At 51.8% G+C, this 23,280-nt stretch overlaps 1 protein-coding gene across 3 annotated transcripts in view; it reads left to right on the top strand.

The window, feature by feature from the left end:
• Positions 1-8,486: 8,486 nt before the first annotated feature.
• Positions 8,487-23,280, top strand: part of TRIM67 (tripartite motif containing 67) — a 33,352-nt gene continuing 18,558 nt past the window's right edge. For 2 of the 3 annotated variants that reach the window (XM_069484723.1, XM_069484722.1), the window contains exon 1: positions 8,487-9,539. In XM_069484723.1, coding sequence (XP_069340824.1) covers positions 8,487-9,539 — 1,053 coding nt within the window. The remainder of the gene's footprint in view (positions 9,540-23,280) is intronic. The other variant, XM_069484724.1, reaches the window with a different exon arrangement.

Here is a 23,280-nt window from a genome sequence, read left to right as displayed (position 1 = left end):
TAATATATCAAAATATAATCTAGTGACATGTATATAAAAGATGAACCAGTATGAGTTGCTCATAATTTCTTTATTTAGCATTCTTTCACTAAAAGCCTTAAATTAGTGCTCTTAATCCTTAATCTATAAATACTTAAATGTCTGCCTTTGTTTCCTTTGTTTGTTTCTTTAAATCTTGCTCTCCACTTTCAGCAATTACTTCTATGCTTTCTTTGTCTCTGACTGTGACAGCTGCCTTAGATATTTGGCTCTTCTAGAGCAGAGATTGTATTTTTTCTAGATCTTATACCCATTTCCCGATAGACTGGTTCTGATAGCTCGTCCACCGTCGCTTCTCACTCACGCAAGACAGGTGGCCCACGTTGCCCACTATTGTCACATGCAGTCTGTCACTCCAGCCCAAACAGTGCACTTGCCGCTTGTTCGTTCACAAAAGTGCATTGAGAATCAGCCACATGATAGACACTGTGTCCTATGTTGTGGGGGTTGGGGGCAGACAATTAAAAGGGTGACAAATGTCTAATGCTTGTTGATCACTCTATCCATTCACTTTTCTAAGTATTTTACATGTTACTTTATCGCACTGGCCCAACTCTTTGAGATTCATACTTTTATTATCTCTGTTTCACAGCTAAGGAATCCAGAGGTTAAACATCCTGCTGAAGTTTTCCCAGCTGGTAGGTGGTGGAACCAGGGTTGCAACCCACGTGGCCCAGACTCACGCCCGCGCTCCCGCCCGCCGTGCTGCCTGCGGAACTCAGGTTTGCCAAACTTCTACCAAAACATGAGGGATCCTTAAACATCAGGCAACGTTGACGTTAGGAAACTGCAGTCACCACTCTGAAGTGTACAGTGGCTTCCCCGGCATAAAGCAATGCTGCTGGCCAGTGGATGGGCCGGTGACGTGGTTCTGCGTGGTCTTTGGCTTTTGCCACGTTGAAGATGCCCTGCCTGGTGGCATAGGTGTCTTCTCCTGTGGCGGCAAAGCCACCAGGAGAGATGGCTGAAGAAAGCTCCCAGAGTTTGAAAGCATTTCCACACAATATTCCACAACTATTTACTCTTCTATCTCTTGTTCCCACTGAGTAACAAGGAACTTTTATCCACATTAAGCACTCTACAGTTTACAAACCTTGTTTGTAAAACCCCTTGTTTAAAGCCCTTTGTTTTAAAAAGGGCGGCTGCTGGACTTATGGGCATTTCCGAGTGCACGCTAACATCCCATTGATTTCCCATCCAAGAGAATATTGAGTGGAGAGAGGAGCGACACTGTGGAGCCCTGGCCGCGTGACCGGGCAGCCGCGCTCGGGGAGAGGAAACAGGGAGCCCGGCAGGGAAGTACATGGCCCATGAGAGTAGGTGGTTGGGGTGAGAGCAGAGGGAGAGGCGGAGCTCAACAGACAGAAAAGGTCAAGCTACGGGCAGGAAACAGCACCCAAGAATGGAAAGGGCAACAGCAGCGAATAGTCAAGGTCAGAACCCAATAGAGACAGTTTGAGGAGCAGAAATGTTTCAACATCCAGAGAGGTGACTAAAGGATCTCACCAAATAAAGGGGTCCCCTTAACTGTTTGTGTAAGCAGGTGGGTCAGCCAATCTTATCTTCCGGCAGAGAGAGAGAGAGAGAGAGAGAGAAGAAGGAGGAGGAGGAAAGAAAGAGGGAAAGGAAGGAAGGAAAAGAAAGGAAGGAAGGAAGTCATGTTTATGCTAAAAGCAGAGGGGCATCTGATGGAACCCAAGGCCAGGAGCACAGCTTAGTCTCAGAAGCGAGGTTGTGACACCCTCTGGCGTCCTCTTCCCTTCTCTGTCTGCTTCTGCTTTATTCTTTTTTTTTTTTTTTTGAGACAGAGTCTCACTCTGTTGCCCGGGCTAGAGTGAGTGCCGTGGCGTCAGCCTAGCTCACAGCAACCTCAAACTCCTGAGCTCAAGCGATCCTCCTGTCTCAGCCTCCCGAGTAGCTGGGACTACAGGCATGCACCACATGCCTGGCTAATTTTTCCATATATATTTTTAGCTGTCCATATAATTTTCTTTCTATTTTTAGTAGAGACGAGGTCTTGCTCTTTCTCAGGCTGGTCTCGAACTCCTGAGCTCAAATGATCCACCCGCCTTGGCCTCCCAGAGTGTTAGGATTACAGGCGTGAGCCACCGAGCCCGGCCTGCTTTATTCTTTACTCTCTGCTGCTTTCGTTTTTCCCAGGACCACGACAATCTCTACGGTGTGTTAAAGGCCCAGCCAGGTGCTCACTCTGGATTCCAACTCCACGTTCCGGGAAGAAAAGACTCTGCCTGGCCCAGCCTGGTCAGGTGCCGCCCCTGGACTAAACAAGGGACCGAGTTTGGGATTCAGTTGTATTAGCATGGGTGGCGAGAACCTACCACGTGGGGCGGGGCCTTTCCTTTGGTTTCACTGTCTCCCAGGCCAGTCTGTACTGCTGTGAGGTTACATCAAATTATATATATGAAAGGGTGTCACGAAGTGTAACGTATGGGCCCAGTGTGGTGGCTCACGCCGGTAATCCCAACACTTTGGGAGACCGAGGCAGAAGGATTGCCTGAGCCCTGGAGTTGGAGACCAGCCTGAGCAAAATAGGCCCTCCCATGGGAGCCCCCCCATCTCATCTCTACCACAAAAAAAAAAAAAAAAAAATTAAAAAAAAAATTTGCCAGCATGGTGGTATGTACCTGTGGTCCCAGCTACTCTGGAGGCTGAGGCAGGAGGATCATTTGAGCCCAGGAGTTCAAGGTTACAGTGAACTATGATCACACCACTGCACTCCAGCATGGACAGCAGAGTGAGATCCTGTCTCCTAAAAAAAAAAAGAAGTTTAAAATGCTATTATAATTCTTAGGACTGACATTTGTAACCAGGAGGGAATACATGGAGCCCACATTGCCTTTGTGGTAATAATATTTAGTTTTCATGCACTTATAAAGATACCCTGGGTATATAAACTTTCCTGTAAATTGATATCAATTTGCTTCATCTGGAGTTTGCTTCTAAAGTCTTTCGCTTGCAAAAGACGGCAGGAGGGAAAGGCAGGCTTTCTAAGCCCGGGTCCCCTGATCTGTAGAGAGGATGGGTTCAGAATGAGAGTGGGTGGTCATCATTTGGTATTCAGAAAATTAAAACAGAAGGTTGGCAAGCAGGAATCAAGGAAGCTTGAAGGGGAAAGTGCCTGGATTTTATGATTAGTCAGTAGAATCAGTTTTCTGGAAAAGAGGCCAATTGTACACCCTGGAGAGAGGGCTTTGTGCTGCTAGTGATAATTGTTCCTCATTAACTGCCACAGAGAAGCTTTGGTGTCCTGTGCATAGATGTTCGTTATGGTCATTTTCTTTGAGCTAAATGCAAACTACTTTAGACCTATGGCCCCTGGGCTGTATATTTCTGTTAAATTCCCTGAATTCATTGCATTATAAAAACAAAACAAAGCAAAACTCCCCAAAAAGCCCAAACAAACCAAGAAAACTAAACTAAAGGAAAAAATACCATTTAATTTAAAAATCTGTTTTAGAGATTCTTATCCTTGAAATTACAGCACCTAAGTTTAGCTGATAAAGGCTTTAATTCCATTCTACTTCATGCTTGAAAGTCAAGGCTTCTGAAGGCAATGCAGACTGACTGATTGCTCACTTGCTGTGTTAGCTGCAGTAAATTATTTAACTTATTTGTGCTTTTTTGGGAGAAGGGGTTATGTTAGTCTGCCTCCAGAGTGTTTCTAGGACACGTAAGTGTAAAAACCGTCCTGGATTACTTTATCCAAAGGTAACTCATGGTAGAGTCGGTTTTTCTCTGACTTGGTGGCAATGGATTGTGGAGTTTTAATTACTAGTGTACATTAGTCTCTAAGTCATGGGAACTAGCAGTTTAATAAGACTAGCAGTTTCATAAGAAATTTTCAAGGTCACAGTGGGGCCAGGAGGAGTATGTGTCAATGGTAGTATATACTGTTTGATGTCAGCAACATTAAAATGTAAAAATATGCACATCTTTAAATTGAGGAAGTTTAAATTGATGCCTTAAATTGATGCCTACTTTCCAGGGTTGTTGGGAGGATTAAATGAGATTTTCATGGTGAGAATATCATTGCATACTGTGAAGTGTTACACTGCAAATATTATCACTAGCCTTATCCACTGCACAGCCCAGCCTTTCATAATATCCATTAGTGACTTGAAAAAAATGGATATGTCATTCAATTTTGGGATCAGATTTCTTCATGAGAGGCATTTTTAAAGGGGGATCTGTCATTCTTAACAACAGCCTATACACAGAGACTTTAGAACCAGAAGACAATTTAAAGTTCAGTGACTTCTATCCCCAACTTTTATTAGAGGAAGAAACAGGTTCAGAGAAATAAAATGACTTCCCGATATAATATGGTTCATGACACAGCTAGGACAGAAAGAGGACTTTTTCTAGATGACATTGACAATGATGGTTGTATTATAACTATGGTTATATACAGCGAAGGACTGAAACTAGCTGTGTGACCTCAGCTCAAACAAAGCAGGTGTAGGACGCCAGTCCCCCGGATGCCTTAGCAATGGCACAGTGCACGGCTCAGCTGATTCAGGTCACAGAAGTAAGGGGGGGGCGGAGGGGGCGGGAGAGGGCTTGAGGGTGTGCAACTTGTCAGAATCAAAATGGAGTCACTAATGTTAAAAAACCCTGACAAATAGAGCTGGAGAAGGCCTCAAAGGGAGGGTTCTCACGCATAAATGCCTGCTACCAAAAACTGTCACAAGAGACTCCGCAACCTTGCACAACCTGGCACAAAGGCCATCACAACCTTACACAAAAAAATACTTCTTCAAGGACATCTGCCCAACAACTGCCTGTCCAACCGTCGACTGGGGTCACCCTCTTTATTGATCTTTGTAGCCAAAGATGATTATTTCAAAACAATTGTTTAATCCTCCTCCTTTTTTCCTTTAAAAACCTTTGTCGGCGGGGCGAGGTGGCTCACGCCTGTAATCCTAGCACTCTGGGAGGCCGAGGCGGGTGGATCGCTCGAGGTCAGGAGTTCGAGACCAGCCTGAGCAAGAGCGAGATCCCGTCTCTACTAAAAATAGAAAGAAATTATCTGGCCACCTAAAATATATATAGAAAAAATTAACCGGGCATGGTGTAGTCCCAGCTACCTGGGAGGCTGAGGCAGGAGGATCGCTTAAGCCCAGGAGTTTGAGGTTGCTGTGAGCTAGGCTGACGCCACGGCACTCACTCTAGCCTAGGCAACAAAGCGAGACTGTCTCAAAACAAACAAACAAACAAACAAGAAAAACCTTTGTCTTCCTTGACCTCCCTGAACATGCATATAGCTTGCTATGGCGTGTGTATTTCCATTGCGATGCTTCACTTCCAAATACATTTCTTTTCTTTGAGAGAGCCTCTCTCTGTTATTTAGGTTGACAAGGGCATGTGGGAAATGCATATGAGTAGAATCCTGATGTACTAGATGAGCTTCCTGCCCACGGAAAACAAAACCAGGCTCAGCCAGGGTGGAGCTGGTTAATCGCAAGTCCTTCTGTGCTGGGCAAGAGTTGCATCGTCCCCCCCCTTCCCCACCCCGCCAGGCTCAACCCCCACCAACCAATTTGCCTTGGTCTGAAAATGACAAAGCAAAATAGATCTCAGACACATGACTGTTGGTCAGGGGCAGCCCTGTTCACAGTAAGAACCATTAAGACTTCCCTTGTAGTCACCAGGAGGCTGGCTGACCTGGAGTGCATGATCACGCTGCTAGAGTCACAGAAATGCCTCCCTAAGTGCATCCAATTACAGACCTATGGATACCCCGTGACAGCATCTCTGACCCAACACTGCAGATTCCCTAGCAACTTTCCTGAAGGCTTATCAAAGAGTTGCAGGCAGGATCCTGCTTATTGTGGCTTTATCTATGCAAGGCAGATTAGGACAGGGCTGTCACCGTATCTCACCTGGGGCTACTGATGCCTGGTTAAATAATTGTCCTAGCACCCCCGACCTAGTTGAGGGGGGACTCAGGTCCATGAAGGCTGTGTGACGCTCTGGCTGGCATTAGGCTGGCCTGGTCTTCAACTTTGAGACAAAGCGGAAGCAAGCTGTCCAACAGTGGGCAAAGCTGAACTGAAGACTCAGGGTTTTAAAACAGAAAGTGGACGTGCTGTCTGTGTTTATAATTACCTCATTTAGTTCTTATGCCTGTTATTACAATATTCATTTGACATGTCAGGGTCCCCATCTAGGATCCAGCTGCCCAGAGTGGGGCTGTTCACCGGATTCCTGACTCCCAAGGCTCTGGCCTTACTGCCTGCTGCCAGGGGCGCGTCGCCACACCTCTCCCCCGCGGTCTCCCCTCTGGCTGTTCCTGTCCCTCTGACTGCACCGAGCCCTTGCGAAGGCTGCAGCTTTCTCCTGCGGTGACCGGGCCGGCCTGCGCTGCTCCCTCACCCAGGACGGCTGGCCCACGCCCCGCGGTGCTGCTCGTCTTTGTCTGGAGTACTGGAGAGACTGGGAATAGCGGGACGCCTGGCTTCAATATTCATGTCGCTGTTAAATAAACGATGTCCTAATTTGTGTCTGTTTCATGCCAGCGTGAAACTTCTGTAGGCAGAGCCGGCTGCGCTGCCAGCCCTTCCTTCTGCTCATCCCCGCCCCGCGCCCAGCCTCCCCGCACCCAGCACCCCCCCAAATCCTGCCACCCCGCACCCTGCCCCCCCAGCCTCCCCGCGCCCAGCCTCCCCGCACCCAGCACCCCCCCAAATCCTGCCACCCCGCACCCTGCCCCCCCAGCCTTCCCGCACCCAGTCCCCCCGCATCCTGCCTCCCCGCGCCCTGTCCCGCTCCGCGCCCTGCCTCCCCGCACTCAGCCTTCCCGCGGCAGCCTCCCCGCACCCTGCCCCCCTCCCCGCGCCCAGCCTCCCGCACCTTGGCCCCCCAACACCCTGCCTTCTCGCACCTTGCTCCGCCCCCCCCAGTCCTGCCTTCCCGCACCCAGCCTCGCGCACCCTGCCTCCCAGCCGCAGAGGACCCCACACCCGGGCTCGCGGGGGGGAGGCCGTTCCCGCCGCTCGCGGCTGGCGTTGGAGAATATGGAGGTTTTTTCCATTCATAAAACTGACATTCCCGCGAGCCGACTTCCCGCCCGCAGCGCAAGGCCACGCCCGCGGTGGGCTGGGGCCGGGCCGGGCGGGTCTCGGTTCCGAGGGCCGGAGCCCACGCACGCGTTCTCGCGCCCGCCGGGGAGCCCCGAGTGTGACCCGCCGCGCGTCCTCGCCCCGCCTGGGCACCGCACCGAGCGCCGCAGACGGGCACGGAACGCAGAGACAAAATGGCTCGTGGTTCAATTCACGAATAAAACCTCACCCTGTGACTTCAGGCTGGCGACATTTTGTGACTTGCATTTTTTGCTTTGCCATCGTTTTAGGAAGCGACTGTCCAAGCAGGTGCCTGTCCCTTTCTGAACGGCTGGCGCTGCAGAGCCCCGTTTTACCCTGCGTGGCGGTGGGCGGGGGCGAGGGAGACGATGGCAGGGGCGGGGCGGGAGGGGCGTTGTGCTAATTCAAGATGCAATTTCTTTCCAAATAATGGCTCGTTATTAACAATGATCCTCTCTGCGAGGCCCTTAGCATTGCCCTCGATCCCCCAGCAGCAAGCGGCGAGCGCCCATTAGCGGAGCCGGCGCCTCCGCCGTCCCCTCCCCCACCACTCCCTGCCCGGGAAATTACTACTCCGCGGCGCGGGGCGGGGGCGGGAGGGGATTCCCGGCAGCAGCGCTCGCCCTCCCCCGCCTGCGCGGCGTCGCGCGGCCAAGGTCAGGGGCGCCGCAGGAGCCGCCGCCGGGACCCCGGGAAGCGGGTCAGTCGGGCCACAGCCGCCGAGGACAGCCAGCGCGGGCTCCGGGCCGGCCCGCACCGAGGACGAGGCCCCGCGGGTGGCGGCCCGGCGGTCCCTGGGCGCGCAGCTCCGGCCCCGCCACGGGTCGCGGGCGCTGTCCGCCGCCGCTTGGTGCTGATCCCCGCCCCGCCGCGGCCTGCGCCTCCTGCCCACCGGCCGCTCGCCCGGTAGTGGGAGGGGCGGCGACAAAAGGGGGCCTGGGGGTGTCGCCCACCCGAGCCGAGGGGCTGAGAGCTGCAGAACAGCAGCCTGGCCGCTGGTCCTGGCGCGGCGAGGGGCGCGCGCCGGTCTTGATTCATCACCTCCCGCGCCTCGCAGGCCACCGCGAGGGCAGCCGGCCGGCGCTGGACCCTGCCGCAGGTGGAAGCCGCCGGTGCAGGAGCCCCGGCAGGAGGTGAGGACCCCTCCCTTCTCTTGCCCCAATCATCGCAGGGCGGTGGCCACCGGACAGAGAAAGGGGCGTGCCCCTCGGCGTGAAGTAGTCACGCCCGCGTGATGCCCCCGCCCGCGTGTCACCGGTGCTAACCAGGCGTGTCCTCCTCTGCCCCTGTCGGGAGCCCGGCCAGTCCCCTCCAGCCCCGAGCAGCGCAGGCAGCGGCGGCGCGATGGAGGAAGAGCTCAAGTGCCCCGTGTGCGGATCCCTGTTTCGGGAGCCCATCATCCTACCCTGTTCCCACAACGTCTGCCTGCCTTGCGCCCGCACTATCGCGGTGCAGACCCCGGATGGCGAGCAGCACCTGCCCCAGCCGCTCCTGCTTTCCCGGGGCTCGGGGCTGCCCGCCGGCGCCGCCGCCGCCGCCGCTGCCCCCCTGGACCACGACGCGGCGGCCGGCGCGGCCAGCAGCGGTGCGGGCGGGAGCGCAGCTGGCGGCCTGGGCGGCGGTGCGGCAGGTGGCGGAGACCACGCGGACAAGCTGAGCTTGTACAGCGAGACAGACAGCGGCTATGGGTCCTACACCCCGAGCCTCAAGTCCCCCAACGGGGTTCGCGTGCTGCCCATGGTGCCCGCGCCACCCGGCTCCTCGGCCGCCGCGGCCCGGGGCGCCGCCTGCTCCACGCTGTCCTCGTCCTCAAGCTCCATCACATGCCCGCAGTGCCACCGCAGCGCCTCCCTGGACCACCGCGGCCTGCGCGGCTTCCAGCGCAATCGGCTGCTCGAGGCCATCGTGCAGCGGTACCAGCAGGGCCGCGGGGCCGCCGCGGGGGCGTCCGCAGTCGCGGCCGTGGCCATCTGCCAGTTGTGCGACCGCACCCCTCCAGAGCCGGCCGCCACGCTGTGCGAGCAGTGCGACGTGCTCTACTGCGCTGCCTGCCAGCTCAAGTGCCATCCCTCCCGGGGACCTTTCGCTAAGCATCGCCTGGTGCCGCCACCGCCGCCGCCCGCGCCTGCGCCCGCGGAAGCAGCCCCTGCGCCCCCCAGCGCCGTCCAGGGCGCCCCCGGCGGAGGCAGCGGCTGCAAGAGCCCTGGAGGCGCCGGGGCCGGGGCCGCTGCGGGCAGCGCGGCCCGCAAGTTCCCCACGTGCCCGGAACATGAAATGGAAAACTACAGCATGTACTGCGTGAGCTGCCGAACGCCGGTGTGCTACCTGTGCCTGGAAGAGGGCAGGCACGGCAAGCACGAGGTGAAGCCGCTGGGGGCCATGTGGAAACAGCACAAGGTGAGCGCCTGCTGGGCAGGGCCTGGGGGCACGGGTGCCAAGGAAGAGGGTGCAAGGAGAAAAGTTCTTGGCCTCTTCCTTGGAGGGCTGGCAGAGGGTCAAGCAGGAATTATCCCACACATTCATCCATTCCATCAATCAGTCATTTGACAAACACTTAATGAACTCCAGGTCCTCTGAGCTGGATGCTGAGGATGGAAATGGTAGGGGGAAATGACTTACCAGGTCCCCTCTCACCTGAGATTTTAGGATTCTACACAAAGGGCACCGAAAACGCAGACGCAGGGCTCTTTAGGTCCCGACCTCTGACTAGTAAGTTACCCTGAGGGCTCCTTTCTGTGTAAGGCAAGCAGAACCCCCTCTTCCCTCTGCCACTCAGCAACTTACGCCGGCAAGGTGTCCTTGTATCTGATACTCGGACAAAGAGAGAAGCCGGCAAACTCTGGTTAGGTCTTTGGTTGGACCCAGCACAAGACTGAGGTCGGTTTTTCTAAGTCCAGGGATCGGGGAGACAGGCCTGGCAGAGTGAGAATCCCCAGTTAGGGCCCCTACCTGCACCTGCACATTCAGACACTTTATCAGACACTGTGCTCTTGCCAGTAAACTTGCAGCCCAGAAGAGGCAAGCGTTCTCCAAACAGCCCAGCCAGAAATATGCATTTGGGTTGGGGAGGAGAGACACAAGAAAATAAAGCAATTTTCCAAGGCTGTGTTGTGTCATCCAACTGGAAACAGGCAAAAACAGGAGCACAGGTGCAAAGAGGAGGAGACTGAGATACTAAGCTCGCCTGTATAGATTTGTTCATATATAATGACTGTATATAGTTTCATCTGCTACAATGAACACATTTTTATTATAATTTAACATTTTAAAATTAATTAGAAAAAAGGGGGAAACACTTTAGAAATCCACCTTTGAGAGGAAAATTTGCATAGTAGATAGGAAGAGAAATCTGGAGTCAAACCCCTAGTTCTAGAGCAGGTTCAATTGGGGCCGATTTGCACCACCCACCCCAATCCCTCCCACATATTTGGCCATGTCTGGAGACATTTTTGGTTGTTGTACCTAGGGAGTGCCGCTGGCATCTAGTGGGTAGAGAGCAGGGAGGCTGCTAAACATCCTACAATGCACAGGAAAACTCCACAAAACAATTATCCAGTCCCAAATGTCAGGGTGCCTCTGGTGAGAAACTGCTCTATGGTTACACAGGCCTGGATCCAAATCTTAGGGCTTGTAATTTACGAGTTTAGGCACAATTTTAACGCCATCGAAAATAATATCTGACTCAGATACTTGTGGTAAGGATTAAGTATAATACTGTATGTTTAGCTTCTAGCACAGTACCTTAAATGTTACTTATTATTTGTATGGTCCTCACACTTACAACCAATGGACTTGCAGAAAGCTATAGGACAGCAGCAAAGAGCGCTTATCTGGCCTCATTGACTTGGTTACCTGGAGAAAACATGAGCTGGCAACTTTTGACACTGTTTATGCTGAGTCTACAATAGCTTTGAGCTGAATCAGAATGTCTGCCTTGAGTTAGTTATCATTCATATGACATTTTGTTGCATATTGCTTCATGATAATTGTAGCTGCCGTACTTATTTCATCTTTTCAGTGAACAGACATCATTTTACAAATAAATCATTTGCCAAGAGGCTGTGATCAATTACCAAGACAAGAAGTACAGGTTCTGTATCTCCCATTCAGCTTTCGCAAACTTCAGTTTTCACAGCCTAGAGGGCCAAAACTAATTCTAGGTGTTGCCACTCAAATGGTCAGAATTAGAGAAGTGTGGAAACCAAAGACATTAATAGTTGAGAATTTGCAATCATAAGAGGAATTAAGTGTCTTCCGTGGAAAAGTGAGTTGGATAATGAGCTTCGGTTTCAAGAACCAAGGGCATGTGAGGAAAATCGCTGGTCATCCCTGGCTCGGTATCAACAGCAGTTTTATAAAAATGTGTGTCCTCGACCCACAATGCAAAGCTGTGAGGAGGTCTGGGAAGCACATGTGGTATATGTAACCTGTGGGGATAGGAGTACGTAGGATCTAGTGTCTTAGTTTTTATCTAGTGATGCTGCTTCAGGGAGCTAAGACATCCTCCCCAATCCAGCAGGGACATTCTGAAATGCTTTTGTGAACACCTGTTTTCCAGAATGAATAGAAGCTCTGCTGTTCTCTTTCAGCAAGTGCTGTTGTTTTCTAAAGAAAGGGAAATTATCGAGCGCTTAGTTTGAGCATCTCAACTAGGGGCTGGTGATCAAAACAAAAGACAAAGGAGGGAGCCTAGTGCGAACTCGAGGTCTTGCTTTCTGGCTGGGCACCTAGCCCACCCCGTCAGCTGTGCAGGTGGCTACCTTCGAAAGACAGCCTAGAACACTCCATTTCAGACTCCCATTCTTGGCAATTTAAGTTCTTCAGTAAAACTTTAAATCTCTGGAATTTTTTTTTGTTATTATCTAAAAATCCCAGAATCCACGGCAAAGCCTCACTGCACTCCCAGAACTATTAATAGAATCGGGACAGCGACATTCTTGTGATTGGAGAAGCCTTCATCAAAGCCTTGCTTTAATTCCTCTCTGGTGTGACTGCAACTTGCCTTGTGATTAGAGATTCTTCGGTAAAGAGACATATATGTGACACGGAAATCTATTTTTAAAACAAGATTTACCATCACCTTTTAAAAACAGTGCAAAAAACTTTAGGTCTTGGTGAAACACATTTGTATATGCTGCTTCTCCTGGGAGAAGATGAACCGTTTCAAAAAACTTCTGATGTGAAGTTTTGTGTGTTGTGAAAAATAGGACAGGGAAAGGTAGCTTTCCAGGAGAGATTTCATCTTTTTGTAGCTTGATTATGGAGTCTTGTATGTTCCCAAAGCCAGGGGGAAAGGGTCACCTTGGGCCATAGCTCTTCCTTAGCATGATGTGTCACAGAATGTCAATGTCAGAACCTCCTGCTTCAGGGGTGACTCTGACCTGCTGGGTACAGATGGTCGGCCCTGAATTAGCATGGGCAGAAGCTGACCCCTGAGCTGAGGTTATGGGATGCTAGCTAAGCCCTTCTTCAGGAGTTGAGAGCCAGGGAGCACAGAAGAGCGTGAAAAGAAAATCTCTCCAGGGTCTCAGAATTACTGTTCCCTGTGAGAGCAAGGAGGGTGACAGTGTGGCCTGGAAAACTCAGGAAAGATGCGGGTTCGGCTCATTTCCACGTCTTGAGGTTCTGCCAAAGGGCAGATGGCCTCCCAGCACCCCATCTGACCTTATTTTGTAAAAGAGGTATTTTAGCTTTTCAAGTCTCAGAGCAAAGACCGCCTCCGTTAAAAGAATAAGACATAAACGACAAAGGCAGAAATGTAATGGTAGCTGCACTGTGATCATAGGTGTACTTTTTAAAAAGTTTTTTAATTTTTAATTTTTTTAGAGATGGAGTCTATGTTGCCCAGGCTGGGCTTGAACTCCTGGGCTCAAGCGATCCTCCCGCCTCAGCCTCCTGAGGGGCTGGGACAACAGGAGCAGAGCACCATGTCTGGCCCTACATATTTTAATATTTGTAGTTCTCTAAAAACACCTTTTTACCTTAACAAGTAATAAATACTCATTGTTAAAAATTAGAATTATAGATGTAGAAATGGAGAAATTAAATATCATTCCCAAATCCCAATTTGCAGAGAACACATTTCTACCACTTTGAAGTTTTTCCTTCTAAAATTCTACTGTACACTTGTTTTGAAACTGCCCATTTTCCTTTCATAATATGATATAAATATCTCTACTAACAATTAATATACATCATTTGTGATGGCTGCGTGCCGTTCTGTCATTAAGGATTTATCATTTTATTTAATCAACTCCCTAATGCCAAACTTTAGGTTGATTTAAGTCTTCTGCTATTACAAACATTTTTCTAGGTAAATCTATGCCTACGCTGTTAATTATTTCCTTAGATATCGAATTGCTGTTTCAAAGATACCTGACTTTAAGACATCTAATTAATGTTTCCAAATGATCTTCCATAAAGATGATACCTGTTTTTTCCCAGTAGCAAAAATATACAAATAATGAAAAATACACGTGGATGGGGACCATAGGGAGTAGTAATAAGGTGGATTGTCTTGTTTCTAGTAACTATTGTATGCTAGATTGATTACATTATTGTTAGAACTATTTTTTAAAAGAGGATCACAAATATTCAGATTTTTATATTTTTAACTACTATTTAGGGATTTGCCTTCCCTCAAAAACTGATTTAACATGTACAGCTATTGCACGCTATCCCCGCTGGGGTCTTAAGGGCCATGAAAAGACAAAGGCTGGGGGGTCCACCTGAGCATTTGTGAGTGGGGTTGGGTGGGCAGAGAGAGTCAGGTGGAGAGAAGTGCTTGGCCGCGCTCTGGGAGGCCTGGCGTCTGCAGCTCCGTGGCTGAATGCTGCGAGCCAGCGCGGACTCTACGCGGAGGCTTTGCAGAGTCCACCTGCACAGAAATCGTCAGGGCTCTCAGAGCGTGTGGCACGGGAATGTGCTCGTTCTGAGTGGAAGCCTGAATTGTTGAGAAGTTCAATCTTTCACCAACTCTGCAGTTCTGGAAAAAGAAGTGCCTAGGCTGGTTTCTGTTCCATCTGCCCCAAATTGGCTAAGAACCAATGGCGACTCTGCTCAGACCCCTGGGAAGAGGAGCCAGGGCCCATCACCAGAGGCTGCAAAGCCATGTCCATCTCTGTGCCAGCCTCACCTCTGTCTCCAAGCCTCCTTGGCTGTAGCCCTGACCTATGCTGAGATTTCATTCCAAGCAGGTCTGTAATTCAGGAACAACCATTACAAAGAACGCTTATGTTACGCCATTTGAAATGCTTTTTTTGTTTTTTAGAAACATGCTTTCCTTATCACTCCACACATCTGGGAAACAAAAAGTGGGTTTGAGGAAAGAAGGCAAGAATCCCAAAACTTGAATTTTTGACCTTGTAACTCCAAGTGTGGTCTGCCGCCCTGCAGAATCAGCATCACCTAGGAGCTTGTTGGAATTGCAGAATTTTAAATCCCACAACACTTCTACTGACTCAGGATTTGCATTTTAGCAAGATCCTAGGTGATTTGCATGTACAGGAAGGTTTGAAAAACCCTAACGGGACCACTTTGAGGGCCCCGGGTGCTGGGCCCATGACTGTCACTGCAAGTCATCTGAGAAGTGGGTGTGTCCCCCCCAATAAATGGACTCTAGCAGGTCTCAGAGCTGTGAATTAGATTACCCTGGGCACCAACCTGGATCTTTAGGTTCAGCAAATTCTGGGTGCTGGGAGACCATATGGTGCTCAGAAACCACCTGACGCAGAGATGGGCGGAGTATCTGAGGGGCCGGAAGTATCTGCAAAGCTGTATGAGCCTCTGTGTTAGAGCACAGGGCCCTGAGGAGAACGGAATTCTAGACAAATGCTTTTTGCTGCTTTCCTAGGATTGAAAAGAAACCTGTTTGCTGTTTGTACCTTGAATTTTATCGTAGTTTGTGTCTGAGTTCTATAAAGCAGCAAAGAGAGTACTTTATCCACTCTTTTATTTCCCCCTAGAGACAAGGAATGAGGTCTTGCCCAGGCTGGAGTGCAGTGGCATCATCGTAGCTCACGGCAGCCCCCGACTCTTGGGCTCAAGCAATCCTCCCCTCTCAGTCTCCCCAGGTTAGCTAGGACCATTGGCATGTACCACGACGCCCAGTTAATTTAAAAATTTTTTTGTAGAGACGGGGTCTCGCTATGTTGCCTAGGCTAGTCTTGAACTCCTGGCCTCAGGCAATCCTCTTACTTCGGCCTCCCCAAGTGCTGGGATTACAGGTGTGAGTTACCACGCCCGGCACGCAATCCACTCTTTAGCCACATTTGAAGGGCCCGTCCAGATAGTGGCAGAGGTTATGACAGTTGTAACCAGGGCACCTAAAGAGAAGCAGAGAATCCAGACAGACATTGGGAAGGAGCTTTAACAGATTCATCCCTCCCCATCTGGAATTTTCTTTTGCAAAGCTCTTTCCAGCAAAATTGTGAGGGATTTTTGATTTTTATTTTCTAGGGTTGGCTGTTTTCTAACAAATTGCAGCCTCCTCATTTTGCAGACGAGGAAACTTGAAATGAAAGAGCTTGCTAAACTTGCACAGCAAGTTGTGAGATGATTTTGTAACAAATGGCCCTTTGTCGTTGCTTAGTGTACATTTTGAATAACTGTAAAAATGCAGCAGAATGCTGTGTGCAGATCTAAACCATGACAGATGGCCACGGCATCAGCTGAAGAGTAATTATGCATGGAAGAAATAGAGGGTTAGCTGACAGCTACTCTAAAAAAGTGGGGACAGGGCCGGGCGCGGTGGCTCATGCCTGTAATCCTAGCACTCTGGGAGGCCGAGGCAGGAGGATCCCTTGAGCTCAGGAGTTTGAGACCAGCCTGAGCAAGAGCGAGACCCCATCTCTACTAAAAAAAATAGAAAAAAATGAGCTGGGCACAGTGGCGTGTACCTATTGTCCCAGCTAGAATGAGGTAGTGGGAACAGGAAATCAAAGGTGGAATGAGGGGAGCCAAAGCACCTGTTTAGGACAAATAAGACAAAGAGTTTGAGGGACGGAGGGGACCTAAGAGATCACTAGCACTGCCTCTCGGTTTCACCTATGGCTACAGAGGGGGACACGGTTTGGAGAAAAGAGAGAGTAGGGGAGGAGCCGCAAGGACAGGGCAAGGTGAGGTGGGGCCGGGGAACCCAGGAGGCGGGGGATGGTGTCTCAATGACGTGCATGTAAGACAATAATGGTGACACCTGCCAGCACTCACTCCAGAGGAAGGGGCTGGGCCTTACTCACATGTCATCTAAAACTAGGTCAAGGTTGTATTAGGGAATTTAGGTAAATACTTGTATTTACTCAATCTTCCGATGCTCATTTATAGTTTGATTCTGGGTGATATCTATAAAGCCAGGAAACCAATGAGATATGAATAATCAGAAAGGACAGGCCCCTTAGAATGAGGAACTGAGACATCACCATCACTCAATAAATTATCTGTTCCCACATGGCTGGTTTTACTATCAGCTGAGCTGTGTAACTACATAACTAAAAGCAATCTCTAGCATTTACTACAAGAACGTAAACACTGAGCATGCCCCCATTACATCCTTTTTCTGAGCTCATGCCACTAATGAGTATTTATTTATTCTTCCATTCATCTGATTACTTATTCAGTCAATGAATGTCTTGAACGCCTGAATCCCATCAGGTGCTGTTCGAGACACTGAGGCCACAGAAGGAATTGCTCTCTTCTCTCAAAGAGCATAAATCTAGTCCCAGGAGAAAGAAAATAATCAAGTAAACAAACAAATAAGTAAGCTGGATAATTTGTGGTCGTGATAAGTACTAAGATGGAAGTAAAAATAACACGGTTAAAAAAATACTTAGGCGAACTTCCTTGGCGGGCAGGTTGAAAAAGCATCTCCGAGGGGGCCGTGTTCACGCTAAGACTTGGCGACTGGATGGGAAGGGGCCAGCCCCGTGCGGTTCTGAGGGCCGCACATGGCACAGGAGGGCCAGGAACCAGGGGTGGGTGAGCCTGACGTGTGGAAGGACCGAAACAAGCCGCGTGTTTGGAGTCGTAGATGCGTGAGTGTCAGGAGCGGAGAGCTGGGGGCCAGAGAGCGCAGGGCCCACAGGCCACGGGGAGCAGTTTGGGTTTAGTCGCAAGTTCCACGGGGACCACCGAAGGCACCAAGCTGGGGAATGATGTCTGTTCTTTGAGACAGCACTCTGACTGCTGCTTGGAAAGTGGCCAGCGGGGGACAAGGGTGGAGGAGGGAAGATAACCTGAGGCTCCTCCAGCAGTTTGGGCTACAGGTCCGGAGGAGGAGAGAGGCAGCAGGGGTGGAGAGAAGCAGGTGCATTCACATCCTGCTGGGGCTCTCTGAGCTTCCGGGACTTTTGGTTTGGTGTCTTTTTTTTTATTTTTGGAAAATTCTTGTCTACTGTCTGTTCAGATCATTCTTCTGCTCTGTTCTCCCTCCTCTCTCTCTCATCCTTCTGGAATTCCAATGACACGTATGTTAGATTGCTTGGTATTTTCCCACAGTTCTCAGATACTCTGTTCGTCTTCTTTTTAATCTCTCTTTGTGTTACGATTTGCATAATTTCTATCGACCTCCCCAGGTGCACCGATTCTTTCCCGGGCTGTGTGGAGGCTACCGCTGAGCCCCTCCATCCTCCCTCTGCACTTCTCAGTTGTCCTGCGCTCTCCCGGGCAGGAGGGCACCCGCAGGGCCCGTGACTGGTTTCTCCATCTCACCTAGCTGCCGGGGGTCTTCGCTTTGCTCTGGGGAGCTGTTTTTCTTTCTTTTAAGTTGCGATCTTTTGAATTTTATAGACCTTCGCAAACTGCCTTAAGCCCCTTTTGCAATAAATAGATGAATAAATAAGCAAACGAGTAGTATGTCTGAACAAAGCCCCAGAGGACTAGAATGCTCTGGAAGATTGCGTTAAGGTAGTCCCCACTCCTGAGCAGTGCCCCCGTCACTGTTACAAACGCTGAGTGCTGCTTGCAAATGTTGGGATCAAGGCTCAGGGATCTTGCCGGTTACTGAGACATGCTACAGCTGCCTGCCAGTGGCCAACGAAGAGACTCCAGCACGACAACTAAGGCTGGTGTAGCAGTGCAGTCATTCATCACACTTCACGTGTTTCACGTGAACATCGACACCCGCCGTCAGCTTGTTTGGAGGGTGTGATTTTGACCTTCCAAACTGGTTTCCTTCACTGAAGTATCTGCAGCTATTGCTGATGAATGCTGGCCCTTCACCCAGCCCCGCCCACCCGGCAGGGTCGCACACCTGCAGCCTGTTGGGGTTGTGGCCATGCACAGAGGCGGAAGTCAGGGCAAGGCCCTGCTGGGAGGTGTCGTGTCGGGAACTGCGAGTGGTCTGAGATTTTAGCTTGCTTACCAGCAGACAAATTAGCCTGCATGGGTGCAGCCAGAAGACGGGAGACTCCTGAGTCAGAGATGAAGAACAGTTTATTACTCACAGCAATAGCTGTAGCCAGAGAATCAGCATGTTTGGGTCGGTTCCCATAAAGTGATGTGAAAAGGCCAGATGATGCCTGAACATAGCATAGGTTGCATTGCAGGAAAGGAACCCTGGGCTTAGCAAACCGGAATCTTTTATGAAGGGCAGTAAGCATGGAGCCCTTCGGTCCCAAGGGAGACCCCATCTCTGTCTTCCAAGGCTGTCCTCTACGCAAATACCCTTGGAAACAGAGCAGAATGAACAGCAGTCAGAGCCTCACTTGTAAGATGGGCAGAAACTCCAGAGACCCGTGGAAAATTACCTTTTACCGGGAAAATGCAATCAAAATTCAAATAGTTGCTTGAGTGGTTCCTGCTATTTTGTCCTCATGTGCACCATGGGGAACTTCTTGAGGCTCCTCTGGTTCTCAGAATGTCTTGTTTCAGCTGGCAGACTGAAACAGACCTCAGGGGCGTCAGGGCAAAGTGGGCAAGACTTGTGCTGTCATCTGTCTGATTTCTTGCTCCTTTGGGGGTTTGTTGGGTGTCATGGGTGGTGGAATGTCTGTGGTGGGACCCAGGGAAAGCTTTTAAGTTAAAGCTGTTCAATGAAGGTGGCTTTCATTCCTGCGTCCACATGATCCTTTCCACACCTCCATGGCATTGGGACCCGTGTTAAATGGGGTCACACTGCTATCAGAGACACTCTTGCTGTTCCTACCTTTCTCAGTACACGTCCCCTGTGTGTGGGACAGCGAGGGAAGTGGTGGTCAGCGTCCCCTCCTCCTGTGGTTGGGCTGCTGTGGTGCAGGGACTAGCCAGGCTGACGGTGACCTTGCTTTGTCAACATTTGGGAAGTGCCTGTGGTGGGTCCCCAGGCAGCTGCACATTCAAAACCTTAATGGAATGGACAGTCGGGTCTGATGAATTCACTTCCGGCAGACAGGCAGCCCTGCCTGAGCATGCAGGAGAGTCAAGATGCAGCCAGAAGATGAGGGACCGTCCCAGCCCGTCAGCTCTGCCTCTGAGAGATTTGGAGGGAGAATCAGGGTTTGTGTTCCCTCCATGTCAGTTGAGTAACTGAAGGGCAGTACAAGGGAGTGCAAAAACCATGGGCTTTGGATTCAGAAAAACCTAGATTTGAGTCCTGGCTCCACCACTTACTAGCTGTGTGGCCTTGAGCAAGTTACTTCACTTCTCTGAGCCTCAGTCCTCTCTTCTGCAAAATGGGGATAATACGGCACCTTCTGGAGAGGTTGAGAGAAATCAACTAAATTAGGCAAGTAAAGAGCTCAGCACTTAGTACCTTGTCAATTGCTATCGCTGTTGCTATTAACTGGAAGTCACCAGTTACTGTTGATTCTGTCCCACCATGGGAGAGGAGAGGCCACCAAACAAGTTGTGGCTGGGTCCAGACAGCTGGAGCTTCACCCTGTGGCACAAGAATGACGCCGTTCTCACCAAGATCCACCCTTCTGGGCTCAGGGGGTAAATCTCTGTGGAGTGGATGTTGGTTCTGTGGGTGGTTCTTGTCCTGATGACTCCCCCGGCACGGAGCCTGACGATCCGGGCGGACACGGACCCTCCATCGGGCACCGTTGACAGGGAGTCCCGTGGCCCAGCTCGGGCTCTAGGCTGGGAGTGCGACGCTGGGTGCATCTGACACGGCCTCAGTGAGTGTGTAGTTCTCTGAGGCAGCACACGTGGAACCACGTGGAACCACCATCACACGTGGAATGAGGTTCTAGATGAGGCTAACTTCAATTGCTAGTTGTGGCAGGCCCGGTGATAGGCTCCAGGGACGTCTGTAACCCGTGAATGTCACTGCACATCACAGAAGGGACTTTGCAGATGCGATGAAGTCAAAGATCTCGAGATGGGGAGATTTTCCTGCATCGCTCAGCTGGACCCGCTGTCACCACCAGGGTCCCTGTAGGAGAGGCAGGAGGACCCGAGTCAGTAGCAGGAGCCATGAGGACGGACGCAAGACGTCTTAGTCCATTCAGCCTGCTGTAGACTGCATGGCTTATGGACAGGGATTTACTTCCTGCAGCTCCGCAGGCTGGCAAGTCCAAGATCAAGGCACTGGCAGGTTCAGTGCCTGCTGGGTGCTGTCCCCTGATTCACAGATGACGCTTTCTTGCTGTGTCCTCACATGGTAGAAGCTCTCTGGGGTTTCTTTTATAAGGGCACTAATCCTATCCGTGAGGGCTCCATCCTCACGACCTGATCGCCCCCAAAGGTCCTGCCTTCTAATACCATCACCTTGGGAGTGAGGATTCAATGCATGCATTTTGGGAGGCACAAACATTCAGACCACAGCCCGAGAGGTTGAGTAGTGGGAGGAAGAAACCACAAGCCAGGGAATGCAGGTGACTTCTAGCAGCCAGAAAAGGCACCTGCCCTGCCGACACCTTGATTTTACCCCCGTGAGACTCATTTGGGACTTTTGGCTTCCGGAACTGTCAGATAATAGATCTGTGTTGTTTTAGGCCACTAAGGTTCCTTGTGACTTGCCACAGAAGCGATTGGAACCTTACACACCTTGGAACCTATGACAGAGTGAGCCCGGGGTCCGAGGAAAGGGGGATTCTTTCAGAGTATCCTGTCATTTTGCACCAGCCCTGCTTGGGGACAGTGAGGGGTGGCAGCATCTTCGAAGACAACTAATTCTTCGGGGTGGACAGCATCGTGGCCGTGGCTCGGCAGAGGCTCTGGGACTTGGAGGAGCTTCAGTGCACTGGACAGGACGCTGGACTAGGAGCCCCCTTCCAATCCCACCTCCCTCCTTACTGACCCTGGGGCCCAACCACACGGAGCCGGTGGCACGGGGCTGATCTGAGCTGCGTTGCCCTCGGGGACTCCACCCTAACGCTGGGCCACAGCCGCTGGAGGGACAGGCTGCCCGGATCAGCCCCTGGATCCCTGTTCTTCTGCTTCCTGGGCGGCGGGCCTCTCTGCCTGTGACCCCAGCCTCACATGGCAGGGGTCTGACACTCAGCACTGCTCCCCTTCTGGCCAGTCCTGAGCCGGGTCCTCCCGAAGGGGACGTCTCCACCCTTAGTGTCCGCCATGCCCCGCGGAGCAAAGTCTCCGCCACCTGGGCGCGCAGGGCTGGGGACTGGAGCCTGGGAGCTGACGGTGGGGTGGGGAATCTGGGAGGGCCGGCTGTCACTGCTCGCGGGAGGGGTCTGTCCCAAGGCCTCTCAGGACCGGCCAGGCCCTGTCCTTTCTCTGCTCCCAGGGCAGTTGAGAGAAGACTCAGGAAACAAAGCTGCTCTCTGCCGCGGGGCGAGGGGCTGCCACCGGGCAGGGCTGTCCCAGCTGCCGGCGGGCTGCTCGGGAAACGGCGAGAGCAGGGCCACGTGGGGCGGAGGAGCCCTCTTGTCTGCAGCGGAGACGGAGTGGGGCGACCTCAGAAGTTCTGTCTTGTGGGACAAAGCTTGGGCCCGATCAGGGGTGGCAGTTAAGCTGGAAACAGTTAACACCCAGAGGCCGTAAGAAAGCATGTCAGTCCGCAGAGCAGGGCCAGACTCCTGGTGCCCAGGACCGTGCGGGGCTCGTGCCCCAGAAGCAGCGCGTCTGCACTGACCACATGGCCCTTTTAATTACACCCAGTGGGGGGAGGATTGAGACTCAAATAGCTCGGGGCAGCTAATCAGACAGAAATCTAGAGCAAAGCCAATTCACTGACACAAATATTTATGGCGTGCGTTGCACGTGCCAGGCGCCGTGCCGCCCAGCGAGTGCAGCGCTCAAGGCAGGGCTCCCCGGGTGGGTGGGCAGCAGGGCAGGGAGCCGGTGCAGCTCCCTGGGCCACCCGTCCAAGGCAGAGACACGTCGCGGGGGCCAGGCCTGGCTTTGGGAGTTCAGAGGGCACACTCCACTGGGGAAGGGGGCAAGAGCTTCAGGAACAGTGGCATTTGGGAAGGGTCTTGGCAGATGGGTGGGGGTTGATAGGGAAGCAGGAGAGAGGGAGCGTGGGAGGCAGCAGGGACCACCAGGGCGGAGGCAGGGCGGGGAGGGACGAGGAGGTGGGACGGACCCCGCCTGGCCGAAGGCTGGGCGCCGTGTGGGCAGGCCGGGCGGTGCTGCTGGAGGGGCGGCAGCGTGGGCAGCCTGGGTACGGAGCCAAGGGCTGCACCCCGACTCCGCAGGAAGCAGGTGGGGGACATCGCCGAGTGGAAAAGTGACGTGATCGGAGCTGTGTTTGAGAGAGAACAGTGGGAGGTCGTTTGGATATGTGGGATTCAATTTTCTGGAGTGCTCTTAAAGCCGTGATCTTCACGAGATATTAAATAATTGGACGTTGCCTCCACCCAGACACATGGTGACGTTGAACCTGAGCCCTGCGCCCTGCAGTCCAGTGCTGGGGGCTGGGGGCTCTGTCGGGAGCTGTCTCTGCTCATTTGGCAGCGGGGTTCACGGTGCCAAGGGGAAGGTCTCGTAGGAGATCCGTGTCCCCCAAGCATCAGTGGGCGGGATAGCTGCGTTCAAATGGCCACACGCACTAACACGGGTCTTACGCCCCACGCCCTTCAAGCCCGGGGACGACAGTTCGCTCCAGTGTCTGGCCCTTTTACACCCAAACAGGAATGGCCTTTAATTACCTATAGGGTCTTGGACAGGTTCACAGAAAGCCTCAGGTGAAAAGAGAGAAAAGCGTGTGCAAAGAGTTGTGAGCATTGCTGCGCGTCCCGCATGCTCCGAGCATCTCTGC

Source organism: Eulemur rufifrons, chromosome 11 (assembly GCF_041146395.1).
Source record: "Eulemur rufifrons isolate Redbay chromosome 11, OSU_ERuf_1, whole genome shotgun sequence".
NCBI classification, from domain to species: domain Eukaryota; kingdom Metazoa; phylum Chordata; class Mammalia; order Primates; family Lemuridae; genus Eulemur; species Eulemur rufifrons.
This window is presented reverse-complemented; position numbering and strand designations above follow the sequence as displayed.